At 42.3% G+C, this 15567-nt stretch overlaps 1 protein-coding gene across 1 annotated transcript in view; it reads right to left on the bottom strand.

Moving 5' to 3' along the window:
• The window catches only part of LOC126272840 (4-aminobutyrate aminotransferase, mitochondrial), a 93454-nt gene that overhangs the window by 26786 nt on the left and 51101 nt on the right, over nt 1-15567 (bottom strand). The window contains exon 9 of the mRNA XM_049976047.1: nt 12514-12782. Coding sequence (XP_049832004.1) covers nt 12514-12782 — 269 coding nt within the window. The remainder of the gene's footprint in view (nt 1-12513; nt 12783-15567) is intronic.

Genomic DNA, 15567 nt, shown 5'->3' with positions numbered 1-15567 from the left:
AAGCTTGCACAGGATAGAGTAGCATGGGGAGCTGCATCAAACCAGTTTCAGGACTGAAGACCACAACAACAACAACAACAACAACAGGCAAGGACCGGAGACTGCAAAAAAACTGATGTACATGAGCACTTTACCAGTCAAAACAGAAACTTACACATGACTCAAATCAGCACGGCACTGTGCCAAAAAGGTACTTTTCACATGGGAGTTAAGCTTTATAACAAACTTCCTGAAACCATTAAATCTATCACTGGGATCAATAAATTTGAAAAATCTCTAAAGTCATATTTACAGCATCACTGCTTTTACTCCATTGAAGAATATTTAAATTTATGAAATGTGTTTAGTGTATTATTGTAAGCTTAAATATGTATGCCTTGAAATGACCTTCAGCCTGTATATTTACAACTTGACTTGTCCAATGTCTTATGCATAAGCTGCTATATAGACAACAGGACCAATAAAATACAATCTACAACCAAGTATGGCCAATTTGAAGCTGGCAAAGGAGGATGGAGTCCTTCTGGGAGGCCCGCATGTAGGACCTCCACAAATTTGTTGTTTCCTTCATCACTAATAGTTTGTTTGTCGAAGTCCGAGTATGCTGTTCCATATTTCAGATCTTTGGAACTTGATGACATAATACCAATCAAAGGTCTGATTCCAGAATACTTATCTCAGGAGGTGGTTTGCCGGTAGCCAATTTAGCCAGCGTGTCAGTTAGTTATTCCCATGGATCCCAACATAACCCGGGTTCCAGACAAAGAGCACTTATTTGAGGGGGAAAAGGGAATCACAAATAGTCAGGACCAAAGGATGACAAGGATAATACTGGTCAACAGCTTCTAATCTGCTAAGTGAGTCTTCACAGATGAAGGACTCACCAGTACAGGAGCTCAAGAGAACTACAAATGGCTACCAAATCCACAGTGAAAACACTGCATCCATCTGGCAAGGAATAGAGTTCATTACCTCTCGCATGAAGCAAGCCATTAGTGTAAACTACTTCTGTGTCAAGAATAGAGAAGAATTGGCTCAGGAGGGCCTTGGGTAGAACAGAGTCTTTCACGCATTGTGATAGGTCAAGACAGCTGTGGACAGGGGATGAACCACAGAGGTTTATGTGAGCTGTCCCAGAAAGGAGATGGTAAGAGGGGAAAGATGGAGCTCTGAAAAAGAGGGACCCAATGCGAATGGCATTCATATCCCCAGACCTGGGCCTTTGTTGAGAGATTTGGACCTCTCTATCTGGAAAGAGGAGATAGCAGTTTCGGTGTTCTGGGAAGCAGTGCTTGCATAATGTGCAAGTGTTGGCACAGAACCTATAATGGTTAAACATCGGCCGCTGCTAGGAGGATGATCATGGGGCTAATCCAAAAGGTGTCAGCTGCCAGTCATAACCGACAATTGTGTATCAGGTCCAGCATCTGTAATGTCAAAAGTGATGCTGAGCCATGTATGAGACTCCCATAATCTGATCATGACTTGACTAATGATTTGTAGTACCAGAGCACAGCAGAGTGGTATGTACTCCATTTGGTATTGGTTGGTTGGTTGTTTGGGGAAGGCGACCAGACAGTGTGGTCATCGGTCTCATCGGATTAGGGAGTTGGCCGTGCCCTTTCAGAGGAACCATCCCGGTATTTGCCTGGAGTGATTTCGGGAAATCATGGAAAACTTAAATCAGGGTGGCCGGACGCGGGATTGAACTGTCGTCCTCCCGAATGTGAGTCCAGTGTCTAACCACTGCGCCACCTCGCTCGGTGTAGCACCAGAGAGCATTGAGTTGCAACCAACATGTCTGCTTTAGTTGATGAAGGTGGGGAAACCATGTCACCTGGGCGTCAATGAACAGTCCAAAAAAATAATGAGAGTCCACTGGCCATCAAGGTATCGAACCTGATGGAGATGCACTATATGATGACAACAGAAATGCATAACACAGATCTTGTCAGCCAAAAATTGGAAGACAGGAATGAGAGCCCAAAACCTACACTCCATGTATCTGCTCCCTGCAGTCTGTGTCCAGCATTACTCATTATGGATGAACAGAAATAAATGCAAAAGTCATCATCACACAAAGAGAGAAACACTGTGGGTCCTACAGCCTCCACGACCATTGACACCCACTAAAAAGAGAATGACATCTCAAAACAGTACCCTACATAACCTCATTCTGCAGCAGGTGGGAGGTGTTATGGAAGGCACCAACCTGTACTTGAAAAGTCCAACAGGAAAAAAATGTCTGGATAAAAATCGGGAGCAGGCCATGGTGGCCCCACTCATGTAGGGCGGCAAGGATGTGGTGATGCCATGCAGCATTGTAAGCTTTATGAAGCTCACAGTAAATTTCAACAAGGTGTCAATGTTGGTCAAAAGTCATTCGGATTGCAGACTAAATTACAAGTATCTGCAGCAGAATGGCCTTGGCGAAAACCTCCCTGGGTCAAAGCCGAAAGGTTCAAGGAGTCAAGAATCCAGTACAGCCTTCAATTCACCATAGATTCAAGTAACTTGCAGAGGGCATTGGTTAAACTGATTGGACAATAGCTGTCCATCAGAAGAGGCAGTTTACCCAATTCCAAAACTGGAATAATGACTGTTTCTTGCCACTGGGATGGAAATTCCCCCTCGCTTCAGGGCCAGTTAAAAGGGGAAATGTATGATGCTGGCTAGCCATTGATAAGTGTTGAAGAATTTGGTTGTGCATCCGTTCCAGTCGAAGAGCTGTGTTGGGGCCCAGAACAAAGGTTCTCGCAAATTCCCCACTCACTAAATGGGGTGATGTAAGGCTTGGGTGAATGGGAATGAAAGAAATGGAATTGTTCCAGATGGTGTTTGAGAAGACATAATGTGGACAGATTCTGAGGCTTGGGTGAAATTCTAAGCAAAATGCTCTGTGACAGAGTCCGGGCTGGCGAGGATAACACCATTCAGGAAACTTCCCGGGACACTTGTTGGAGGACAGCTGGCCAAAAATGCACCTGATCTTTGACCATACCTGCAAAGGGAGTGTGCGGCCCTATGGCAGCTACATACCATTCCCAACAAATCCATTTCTGGCATTCAATTAGATAATGGGCCCTGATACAAAACTGTTTAAAGGCAAAATAGGTGGTCGAGAGATGGATATTGTTTATAGTGTTGGAGGGCATGATGGCAGTTCTGAACACCTTTAGCAATTTTGGGATCCAGCAAGGGACAGTCTTCCATCAGTGAGAACCTGAGGAAGACGGAATCACTGAAGTAGTTGCCGAAAGGATGGCATCAGTCAAACTCTGTACAAACTCACCAATGCTGTCACATGGTGGAATGTGTGGAATGGTGGACAAGGAAAAGGCATCCCAATCTTCATTTGTAAAGGCCCACTTGGAAGGTCTTCCAGCTGACTGATGCTGAAGAAAAGATAAGGCAGTCAGAAAACGATAGCTGTCACACTAATCATCATGAATTCCCCATTGAATGGAGGAGAGGAATCCAGGGCTACAGATGGAAACATCAATGGCCGAGAAAGGGCCATGTGCCACATTAAATAGGTGTGGGAACTCCACTTTTGAGAAGGCAGAGATCAATCCTTGCCAGCAGTCCTTCAACAATCCTGTCACTGTCAGTGGTCGCAGCACCACCCTACAGACGGGTTATGGGTATTAAAATCTCCAAGGAGAAGGCAGGGAGGAGGGAGCTGTCTAAGGAGGGCAAGAAGAGCAGAAAGCATAGGAGGCCAATCTGGGGGGAGGAGGGAGGGGGGAGGGAGGTAGGAGATAAAAATTGCATATTGCAAGTCTAAGTGGACCCAGATGGCATCTACTTCCAGTGGAGTTTGAAGAGAAATCCAGGAGCTAACAATGTTCATTTGGAATCAATGTACAGACACCACTGGAGGTTTGCAAAGGGCTGACCTAGTTCTGGCAAGAGGTTTAGAAACCACAAATATTCACTGAACGAGTATCTATTAAATGAGAGTCCTGCAATACAACACAAGCTATAGAATAGAGAGAAAGGAGAGGCTGCAATTTCAGAAAGTGACAATAATAACCATAGTTCCATCAGAGGAGAGTAGTACAAGAGACAAGAGGGCCACCAAAGAGGCCAGAGTTGACCATTGTGGTAAGTCAGTGTCCATCACTAATAAGGACTGAGTGACATCCATGAATGTAAGATCTAACCTTGATTGATTTAGAGAGAGAGAGAGAGAGAGAGAGAGAGAGAGAGAGAGAGAGAGACCCCTCTGGGATGTTGTGGGGGGGGGGGGGGGTGGTGTCATCTCGTCCCAATACTTAAGCATGTTTTTCTTCTCCTCCTTTGGAGGGTGAGAGGAGGTGTGGTCAGGAAGACAGCAAGTTGGAGCAATATCAGGACTGTGTGTTTGTTGAGAGAGAGAGAGAGAGAGAGTATTTTGGGATGTTCAGATGTTACAAGGTTGGATTGTGCTTAGACCCTAACCAATTTCCCAGTGTTCGATTTTATGATAAAATCCACAAATTTTGTCAATATATAGGAACATAAAAGGAAGGGGTACTCTAAGTTAAAATAAAAAAATCATAAAATCAACATTGTTTATTTTAACTGAGAAATAAACATGTCAGGGTCTGACAACAGGAATAAGGGTAAAATATAATTTTAACAAAGGAATAACAGGAAAATGGCACAGCCCAGTCACATTAATGTGACCATCATCTACTTATGTTAGATGTCATTGTGCAAAACCATTCACAGGCAGCAGCACTAGCAGCAGGGGGGGGGGGGGGGGTTATACAAAGCATGTTGGGGGATGCTGAAAACACTGCAGTCATCATTGTAATGCAGAAACACAGCGATTTATCTGATGTCCAGAAGGGCACAATCATTGGCTTTTGGGCCAAGAGTGGAAGTATTTATGGTATGGCTAAGTTTTTACACTGTGCACATTTTGCTGAGGTTAAATTATACTGTGCATGGCAAATTGGCACTATACAAAATTGGCATTGAGGCAACAGTGGTACACCACCAGCCACAGATGAAAGGAATGAACAATGGCAGCAGAGATGTGTATGGGCAGATAGACATGCAACTGTGGAGCAACTGACCATGCAGATGAACTAAGAGCCTACCAACAGTATCTCAACAATCACCATACAGCGAACGTTGCTGTGTATCAGCCCCCAAAGCAGGCTCCTGGTGCATGCACCTATGCTGACTGCTGTTTGTCAGCAACTAAGACCCCAAGTTTTCATGCCAATACAGCAACTCAACACCCAATAAGTTGTGACAGGTGGCTTTTCCAGATGAATAAAGTTTTATGTTCCATTGGATAGATGGCTGTTGGCATGTGCAGCATGAAATGACTAAAAGCAAACATCCCGCAACAATCGTCAAAAGGGTCCGGGCTGGAGGATTCAGTGTTACGGTCTTGGAATTTTTTTCATGGCATCCCCTGGGTGATTTTGCCATTCATGAAACTACAATGGGCCAACCCAAGTATGGATCTATTCTTGGGAGACATATTCAGTATTTTGACAGGTGGTCACATTAATGTGACTGGGCAGTGTAGAATGAGACTAGGTTGCAAAGGAAGTAAAATATTAATAAACATTTACATTAGGAACAATCAGTTGTTGGGAGCACATAGAAGAGCATTGTCTACTTCGGTTAGAAATTACACCATTTCTAAAGAGATCTAAGAATATAACCCAAATACCATTTGAACACAAGGATTGTGGAAAATATAGTAATACACCAATGTGATAAGGATGCATACATGGACATTAAGTGAAGCCACAAGCAGGTAGTTTTTAGTGACAGAACTACTACTTCAATATGACACACTGCTTTTACTCCATTGAAGAATGTTTAAATTTATGAAATGTGTTGTATAAATACTTACGTATAAAGTGTATTACTGTAACCTTAAATAAATATGCCTAGAAATGATTTTCAGCTGTATGCTTATAACTTGACTTGTTCAATGTCTTATGCATAACCTGCTTTGTAGACAACAGGACCAATAAATGCAATACAAAATATAATACACTTCTTTCTCAGGACTTCTATGAATTTTGTTTTCATGCTTTGTAGTGCCATTGGCTTTTTTCTGGTCACTTTCTTCTTTCTCTCATTTCCTTTTGAGGATGTCTCAGCTGTCCTTTTCTCCAATACTGTTTCATGGTACCTATCTAGTGCATTTCAAAAGCTGTGTATTAACTGCTTGTGATAGTTGCAGAGCAACAATCCTAGCATCCTTGACTGCCTTGTGAACAGCATTAATGGCTATGACAGTAGTGTCAGACAATTTTTTAAACTACAATGAAGTTTTCAGAGAAAACTCTTTCAAGGTTAGCATTGTCATGGAAGAGACTACAAGCAACCTTGATGAATGTCTTCACATTTTCATGTCCACTCTTGACTCCAGTGACCCTCCTCCAGAACTTATTGATGCAAACACAGTCTCCACCAAAGGCTTTGAGGATTTCATTTACTGACATTATCTCCACTGGGTTTTGGAACTCATGGCAATAGCATCAGCCTCACAACCTCCAAAGAAAGTTAAGGCAGTAAGATGTGTCAATGCTATACCTAACTGTCTCTTCTCATGGTCAACATTAATTGCCAAGTCTAAGACTAAGAGATGAATGCCCTTCATAAAGAAACAAGCCAAGAGTGATTTATCCAGGATTTTGGATATCCAGCTCTTCATAGATGTAAGGCACTCATTCCGTAAAGCCAATGTATTTTTCCCCAATTCATCAACTGACCCAGACCTATTTAGGTTCTTACCTGATGTCCACTTCTGGAGGTTGCAACTGATTTTTGTTATCCAGATCTGTTTTGAAGCTTGTCTGTTTCCACAAACTTTTGATTTGATGAATTTTCTCATTAATTCTCTGTCTATAGACTGGAGACAAGAACAGAGGAAAGGAGTCAAGGGGCAACTGACTGAAATGACTCAGCCTTAGCATGCACAATCTCAAAAAATGTGAGATAAGCTATCAGCATCTTTCCCCAGAAAGACACACACTACTTGGTATCTATGTCTCCTAGGAATTCAAGTAGTGACCTTAAGTTTATGGATATACCTACTTCTGTTCCTTCTCTACTGTTTCTATTTCCTTTACATATTTTTACACAACTATTAATATCTACTGCACCAAGACTGACACTATTTTATTTTACACCCATCAAACAACACAAAACCTCTGTGGGAAAACAGAGGTGCTTGTAATACTGTTGAAATCAGCTTGGCAGGAGGGATTTTTTTTTAATTACATAAAGCTTTCATAAAATGAACAAGATTCTGAGCAACAGAAGTACAACCTGTCAAATCTATCACACACTGTATATAAGCTACATGTCGCAAAGTCCAAAAGCATGGGACCCTCTAGATTACCCTCAACTTTGGGCTTGCTTTTCAGCTCTCTTCAGAATGTGGTATTAAAATTAGGCCATTCATGCACACCTGAACAACTTGTCTTTTCAGATTTACCTCAGACTGGGCTGCAGCTTGAACTAAATCTTTGGCAACACTTTTTCTCAAAAACACTGAAGTGAGATATCTGCTCAAAACTTGGCCCAATATACTATTCCAAAAATGTATAAACACATCAAACTAGCATACCACATCACAGGCAGCAACAATCTCCTGTAGTTGTTTAGTGAAAAACACCTCCAGTCCAAACACACTCCCATAATTTACTTTGACTTCTGAAGCTACATTTTGGAGGCAATGTTACTGTCTGTGGACACATCTGGTAATAGATTAACAACCTGCCAATATCCCAAAAACATCAGTGCCTCACAGCAGCCAACAGACACAAATGGATCTCTGCATTCCTCATGACACCCCTCTTTGTGTATCTAAGCATAATTGGCCATCATGCAGAAGTTCCTGCAGTAGGTGCTTGGCACGATAGTCTTGGCATAACACCTTGTTTCTGGGACACACTGCAACTGTATGATACATTCAGCGGACTAAAAATACACAGAGGCTAATTAGAAATGCTACTTTTTTCACTGAAACTGGTAATTGCATTTTCCAGTGGTCTTGTGGAGTTGAAGACACCATCAGGATTGTCCTCTCCATTTTCAGAGTTGACGATCAGTTGAGTGTGTCCAAAGGTGGCAGGTGGCAACCACAGTGGCTATTCCTGATGCAACAGCACTGGAGCTGTGGCCACTTGCAGTGATTAGCATGGATATAGACACTGTAACTTTCCTAGTATCCTTGAGCCCAGCATGCTTCATCCCTCGTATGACTGGCGAAGGCCAGCATTCTTATATTTCTGAGCGAGAAGTTGGTTGTACAGTGGCCAAGAGTTCACAAAGATGGGAAGTCACCAAAACTTTTTGTGACCCACACTATTTTTCTTTCTTATGAGTAACTTCCACCCCACTCCCTCACCTACATCTCTCCCTGAAAGCAGTTTATGTTGACTAAGACCCGTAGCAGCATTGGAAATGTTAGCCCCCTCCCCCATGCACCAGGCACCGACTACCACAGTGCCTACTCACCCTCCAGTGACCTGTGTTGCATTGTAGATTACAGCTCGATGTTAATTAAACCAACAGCTGCACTCCAAAACTCAATGAGACTGATAGCTGTTGGCACATAAAAATTACTGTTGTATGTGCCATCAGCTATCAGTTTCAAATGCACTGTATGCAAACTTATATCTTAGTATCCCTGGTTCAAAATAAATGGATTCAAATAGGCCACAAACTTCCCTAAAAGCACCCATCTTTGTGATAACACTCTGTTAGCAAACAAGGCAGAACATTTGGACAAATGTAAATGTAAAACACATCAAATACCATCGATTCTTGCTGGTCATGTGTCAAAAAACACACAAGACCATGACAACAACAAACCAGTGCAGCACAGCCAGGCTGCAGTGTCAGGCAGACATGCCATTCCATGCCAACAACAACAACGATCCTTGATAAAGCTTGTCTGGACTCAGCCAGGCTGGGCTAGCAGCTGTATTGGACTAAGTAAGGGAAAAGATTGGGGGATGCCAAAACCCTGGTGGAGGGCAGTTGCACAGTATGGAGCTGAGGGTGAACAGGGAGTGCTGCACTGCATCAAGCCAAGCAGAAGGCAACTAAATGTGTCTGTCCAAAATCAAATGAGACACCATGACTTTTCCAGAATTTTTAGGCAAAATGCAAAAATTCCTCAAGTTTTCCACAGAAAAAAAAAAATCCCCCTTGTTTTCCCTCCCTTCCAGTTTTTGCAGGACACTGAACGCTCCGAGAGGGTTTCTTCTCTAGCTAAGGAGAAGGAGCAGTTCTGTGAAGGGAGGGGATGTGAAATGCCACAGAAGAGGAAAGAGAATGTGGACAGGACAGAGGTAAGGAGGAAGGAGGAGGAATAGTAAAGGACACTACAAAAGCAGAGATAACAAGTGGACATGGTCGAATTTCTTTCGAGCCTCAGAGTAAGATAGACTGTCGAGAGTTCTGAATAGCTGAATCTCCTTTTTCTTTTTATAGATTAGGCAATTTGGCAAGTGAGGAGAATGCAGGCTGAAACAGTTCAGGCACTTGGGGACTGGGGTGCAAGGACTCCCCACATGGAGAGGGCGGCCACAGTCACCACACCTAGGAGTTGTCTCATGCTGCAGAAATGTGTGATCAAAATGGAGACACCAGAAATATTATATGGCAGTTGGAATAAAAGGCTTCATGTTGCAATGGGAAACCATAATCTTTACTTTCTGGAAGGGTAACCCTCTCAAAATCCAGGATGAAAGTGCTGGTATCAACACAATTATCCTTAAGTCCTCTCTGGACTTGTCAGACAGAATGGATGCTGCTCCATGCTAGGTTAGTCCAGAGTTTCTCATCAGATTGAAAGAAGAGGTCCTATGGAAAATAATGTCTTGTGTCATTATTTTCCAGGATGTCTCCTAAGCACTCACAAGCCCAAAGGGAAGTTGACCGATTAGCACAAGAGTTTTTTATCAGTAAGGAATCAGATCACATCTTCACCAAACTTATCTTCAATATTTTCTACAAAAGGAAGTGGTTTGGTAGTGGCAAAAGTCCTCCTGACTGTCCTGGAACAAACTAAGTAATAGGGAGTAACCAGGGAGGGGAAGGCTGAGGAAGCAAAAGAAGGAGCAGAGAGAGAACCATTTCTGTCTGAACAGATAGCTGTGCAAGAGTGGCCAGAAGTGTGGAGCTTAGCACACTTTATGTGTATAGTGTCTGCCCTGGTACCACTCACTCTGATAAGGGACTAACCTTGTGGGCACCACCCAGCAGCAGCAAGGGCCACCTGGCACAGCGGTCATTTCCAAGAGTTCTCATGTCCCAAAATGATGAGCAACCACTCCTAGGTGTACATGAGGCAGTGACAGCTGAGCTAGGATACCCAACAGCTCTACCACACGGACTAGATAATGTGCTGGTGACTGTGTCTGTGTGTGTGTGTGTGTGTGTTTGTTGGAGAGAGAGAGAGAGAGAGAGAGAGAGAGAGAGAGAGAGAGAGAGAGAGAGAGAGAGGGGGGGGGGGGGGGAGGGGAGGGAGAAGATGGCGGGGAGGTAGGGAGAAGGAGGGAAGGGCAGTGAATCCCACAATGAAGACACTAGAGAGGGGGTTCTTCCACAAACAATTTTGGAAGGGATGTCAAACTCCAAGAGGGACTAGCAAAACCACAAAGAAAACTAAAGGGAGAGTGGGAAAGCAAGACAAGACAGTAAAGAGATGGCAGGATTGAGTGAACAGCCAATTTGTTGTAAAGGGAAACCCCGAGGGAGGAAAAGGGGGGGGGGGGGCGCAGGATGGGCAGGAGCTACACTGGGAAGAAGTGGATAAGGAAAAGGGAATGCATCCTAGGAGGGAAGAGAGGTTGCAATGGCTCAGGGCCTCATGCACACCAGAGATGTACCCATGAAAGAGCTGTGGGCCCCATGGGGGTTGCCTATGATTTTCATGAATAGTAAATTTTGAATATTTCTTTCAATAATATTTTTTTGTTGAAACTGTTTCTACTCTCACCAATACCATGAGGTAAATAATAATCTGAATAATAAGGCTCAGAAAAATATGGTTTGGGGGAAGAAGGTTTAAACCTCCATCATCAGGGGGATTTGTGTGAATTAATATGGTGTGTATGTGTTATATTACAACTTTGGAGTAACCTGTGACACTGTCTCTAGTGGTCACAGGCTCCTTTCATTGTCATCATACACCACAACACCATCACACTTTGTTTTCAGTTGCTAATGCTTGCACACACTCAAGAAATTCCCTGGTTCACATTATGAAAGGTATTTAACAAGTAAACTATGTTACAGTAATTGAAGATTTGTTACAGTTATCAGAATATTTTGAGGTACTGACAGTATGTTTTGATTGTTTCCATGGAAGATAACGATTTTATGAGTGATCACAAGTTGTTGTAACTCTTCAGATGACAGAAAATCCTGTGAGTGAAAGGGTGAAAGAATAATCAGTACATGCTTGTTAACTTGCTGAGTCTATTGAATGAAAGTTCAGGTCTGATGCTGTTGCAATTAATTTTAGGGGTAATAATAACTCTTACAGATTCAAGCCCACATGGATGTTTACTGGCAACTGTTCTTTCCACAAACTATTCATGACTGGGACAGGAAATGGGGAAAGGGACAGGGTACACAAAGTACCCACACATTGCAAGGTGCTCACAGAATATTTATGTAGATTTAGAATAACCAGAGAAAAATTCAGGCACAAAAACAAAAAGGAGGAGAAGAAGAAGAAGAGGTGGAAAATAGTTCAGGTATTTCATATAAGTTTTGAAACACATTTTGGAAATAAATAAACAGTGACTGTTACCAGTGAACTGGTTACTTCATTTGATATCTACAACAGTCACAGTAAAGCCTTGCCAATAATATTTGTATTTAAAGGCATTGTGGATAATGCCACATTCAATTACTTCCAAGTTGTGGTAATGTACAGTCACTTGTGGAAAGTTCTAATTGTTTCTTTGTCTATGGATTATGAATTACAGGCATTTGTTCATATAAATTATACTCCTCAAAGTCTGTGTAGCTCACTGATATTTTTAACTGCCAGTATGTCGTTTACTATCTACAAGCTGATTGTCATCAGTATGTATAGTGATGCTAAATTTTTATCAAATGAAAATAAAGTTCAATGGTTCTATTTGAATTATCTAAAAACTGCTTGCAAAGGTTCTCAGGCAATGTGTTGAATGCTGCCACTGAAGCTACACTACTTCAATGAGGTAGCTGCGTCATCTACAGATGAGACTGGATGAGGAGGAGGAGGAGGAGGAGGAGGAGGAGGAGGAGGAGGAGAAGGAGAAGGGGAGGGAGGGGGAAGTGGGCTGACTGGCTGCTTCATTGAACTGTATTGTTTCATAGGACACATGGGAACCTTATAAGTAGTTATTGTGCTGGGAAAGTTTCATATAGTATATTTAAACAGTTTTGAAGGAAATAGCAGTCCTTGATTGGACACAATGATAAGATGACTTATGAGACATCAAACTCTGATTACTACCAAACACTTTAGACACAGCTAATTACCTTTCTGTTTTAACCTGTTCACCAAGTCATCACGCAACTTTGTTGATGTGCAGCTGATAGCAAGAAATGTCCCCCGGCCTCTTGCTGCAAAAAGCAGAGCAGGAAATTCTTTCTGGAAATCATATAATCCATTGAGAAGTTTCTCTCCTGACTTCTGGACAACTGAGAGAAGTGAATCTCTCTTTATAACTGAAAGAACTCCTTGAAGCAGCAGTAGTTTACCAGGGTCACCCATCCATGTATTAAATACTCTGTATGGTTGTGAAGGCCTGTTAAGGAATGAAAACAACAGCATTAGGCACACAGTGAACATTTTATTAGGGGAAAATGTAAGAAATTATAGAAACAAAAAGTATATACAAATATCAAATCATATTAAATAATGAAAATATTGACAACTATGTAAGAGAGAATTTGTTGGGACAGTCTTGGAAGTAAAAAAAAAAAAAAAAAAAAAAAAAAAAAAAAAAAAAAAAAAAAGTATCATTCCACGTGCGAAAAATATATCTATAAATAAAGATGCTGTAACTTACCAAAGCGTTGGTATGTTGATAGGAGACAATAAAAAACACACAAACACACACACAAATTTCCAGCTTTCGAGATCCAAGGTTGCATCATCAGGAAAGAGGGAAGGAGAGGGAAAGACGAAAGGATGTGGTTTTTAAGGGAGAGGGTAAGGAGTCATTCCAATCCCGGGAGTGGAAAGACTTACCTTAGATGGGAAAAAAGGACAGGTATACACTCGTGCACACACACACACACACACACACACACACACACACACACACACATATCCATCTGCACATATACATAAGGTATAGGATCTAGGTGAAGGATGCTGACAATGACAGAATTTGGCTGTGGAGACTAAAGGTGAAACCATGGGGTCAAACTTCAGTAGGATTGTTTCATTGTGATGACACAATGACCGCAGTGGTAGTTGTGCATGGTTTCTGGTCTGCTGAGGAGAGGGATTTAGTTCTTCAGCTGCACCAGGGTAGCCAGGTAGGGGATGGTGGCTCTGACAAGTTTGTGTAGTAGTCTGATGGAGTATTTTATGGTTGTGGTGAGCAGGCACAATGCTTTTTGTAGTAGTACACTCCACTGTATTCCTGCCCCCACTGAAGGTGCTATCCTCCTCCTTTCCCACAAACTGACATGTTCCAAGCCAACATGATGTTTTTTAGCTGTGTCCCCAAATGTTTCTCCTGCACCCTATTTCTTGTCTTTTCCATAATCTTCCCACTCATATGAGCCAAGACAGTTAACCACCTCCTTGGTAGTTGGTATTCTTGTAGGGGACATTGTGGCACAAGATGAACTTTACAGTAATTCACCAGTTATTGGTTAACCAACAGAAGCAAGAATTGAGGAGTATTGCAGATTAACATTCCATCAGTGCTAATAGAATACTATGAAACTATACATCACTCCAAAAAGTCATTTACAACTTAATGGATATATAGGCCACAGTGTGTCAAATCAGCACAAATTCAATACTGGACAACAGTACAGCAGCTGGTGAGCAGCATCAACGTCTAGCTGCTGATCTACAAACTGTCAGCTAGAACTGATGGCTCTGGGCTTCAAACTGCAACTATCAAGGTGAAGCCGCCCAGCAAATTCCATAACCTGAGACTGCAGTTAGTCCCCAAGGGTACTGGGTTCAATGGGGGATCTACGCTGCACCAGCTGTCACATGCCACAGGCGATGCACACTGGCTCAGCCACCCAGCATATCTGTGTCATCAAACTGACAAGGTTGGATCAGAAAGATCACTGCCCACTACGTATGTTACTCACTGCCTGCTAATCACAAGTGGCATTTGGCCCACTGTCCTAGAAGTATTGTACAGAAGGTATCAAGTAATGAATATTCCTACTGATCAGGCATTTTTGACTCTGCAGTTGCCACAGTGCTGGCAAACCCACCCACAGCTTTGGGCACACACAGCTTCACAGACAAAGTGGTCATCCCATAACACTGGAGTCCAAAGTGACTGCACTGCAATAGGTCACAGTAATCAATGTGTATGCAATAAAACTGCTACTGGACACTGCAAGCTTAGAAAAATATCACCTGTACTGTTTAGTCACGATTCATTTTGGGACATGGTGGCAGGGTGCAAGTAAGACAAAAACTTCACAAGATGATGGACATTGCTTCTCAATGGGTCACTAAGTACGTGGTTGAGTTTCTCTCATATGTGGGATGTTTAAATGGGGTAAAATAGGGCTTCTGCTATATGTGCCACTGGTGAACAATTTTAGAACTTTCTGTTCAACCACCTGCATCTTTCTGTTAACCCACAGAACACTGCCATGGCCTGCACACTGAAAGTCAATGCACTATCCACAATGGTTTGAGGAACACTCCACAAACAAAACAAGAAAGCTTTTGTGGTCCTCCAGTCACTTAACCTCAGGGCAGATTCTCAATACTTTAGACATCTTTGTAATCCATTTCATATTTCATTATTTCATGACATGTTGTCACTGCTCTCTTTCTCTCTCTCTCTCTGTGTGTGTGTGTGTGTGTGTGTGTGTGTGTGTGTGTGTGTGTGTGTGTGTGTGTGAGAGAGAGAGAGAGAGAGAGAGAGAGAGAGAGAGAGAGAGAGAGAGAGAGAGAGAGAGAGAGAGAGAGCGCACTCCACTCTTCTTAAATTGTACCTCTGATTCAATTGCAGATTCTATAATTATTCTGTTCCAACCATTACTGGACCAAGACAAATATTTGTGATATCACTGGTGCCATGGTATGATAATCTTGGTGGTGACCATGGGTTGTAAAATGGGTCACTCAACCCTGAATGTTGCACCTGTGCGGCATGTGTAAGATAGTCAAGAAATACGAATTTTTAAGATTCTAAGTAGAGAGATACGTTTGATTTTATTAGCTCTAAGAGTCGATTGTGACATTAGGCTTGTTAATGGAACACGAAGAGGTTTCATTTTCTTTACTACTATTATTTATTTGGATTGTGCAGTGGGTTCTGTGGCAATCTAAGACACTATTGTTTTCAATGTATCTAACATGCATGAATTCTTCCC

This window comes from Schistocerca gregaria, chromosome 1 (genome assembly GCF_023897955.1).
Source record: "Schistocerca gregaria isolate iqSchGreg1 chromosome 1, iqSchGreg1.2, whole genome shotgun sequence".
Taxonomy (NCBI): Eukaryota; Metazoa; Arthropoda; class Insecta; order Orthoptera; family Acrididae; genus Schistocerca; species Schistocerca gregaria.
The sequence above is the reverse complement of the archived record's forward strand: the minus strand, read 5'-3'. Positions and strand labels throughout refer to the sequence as shown.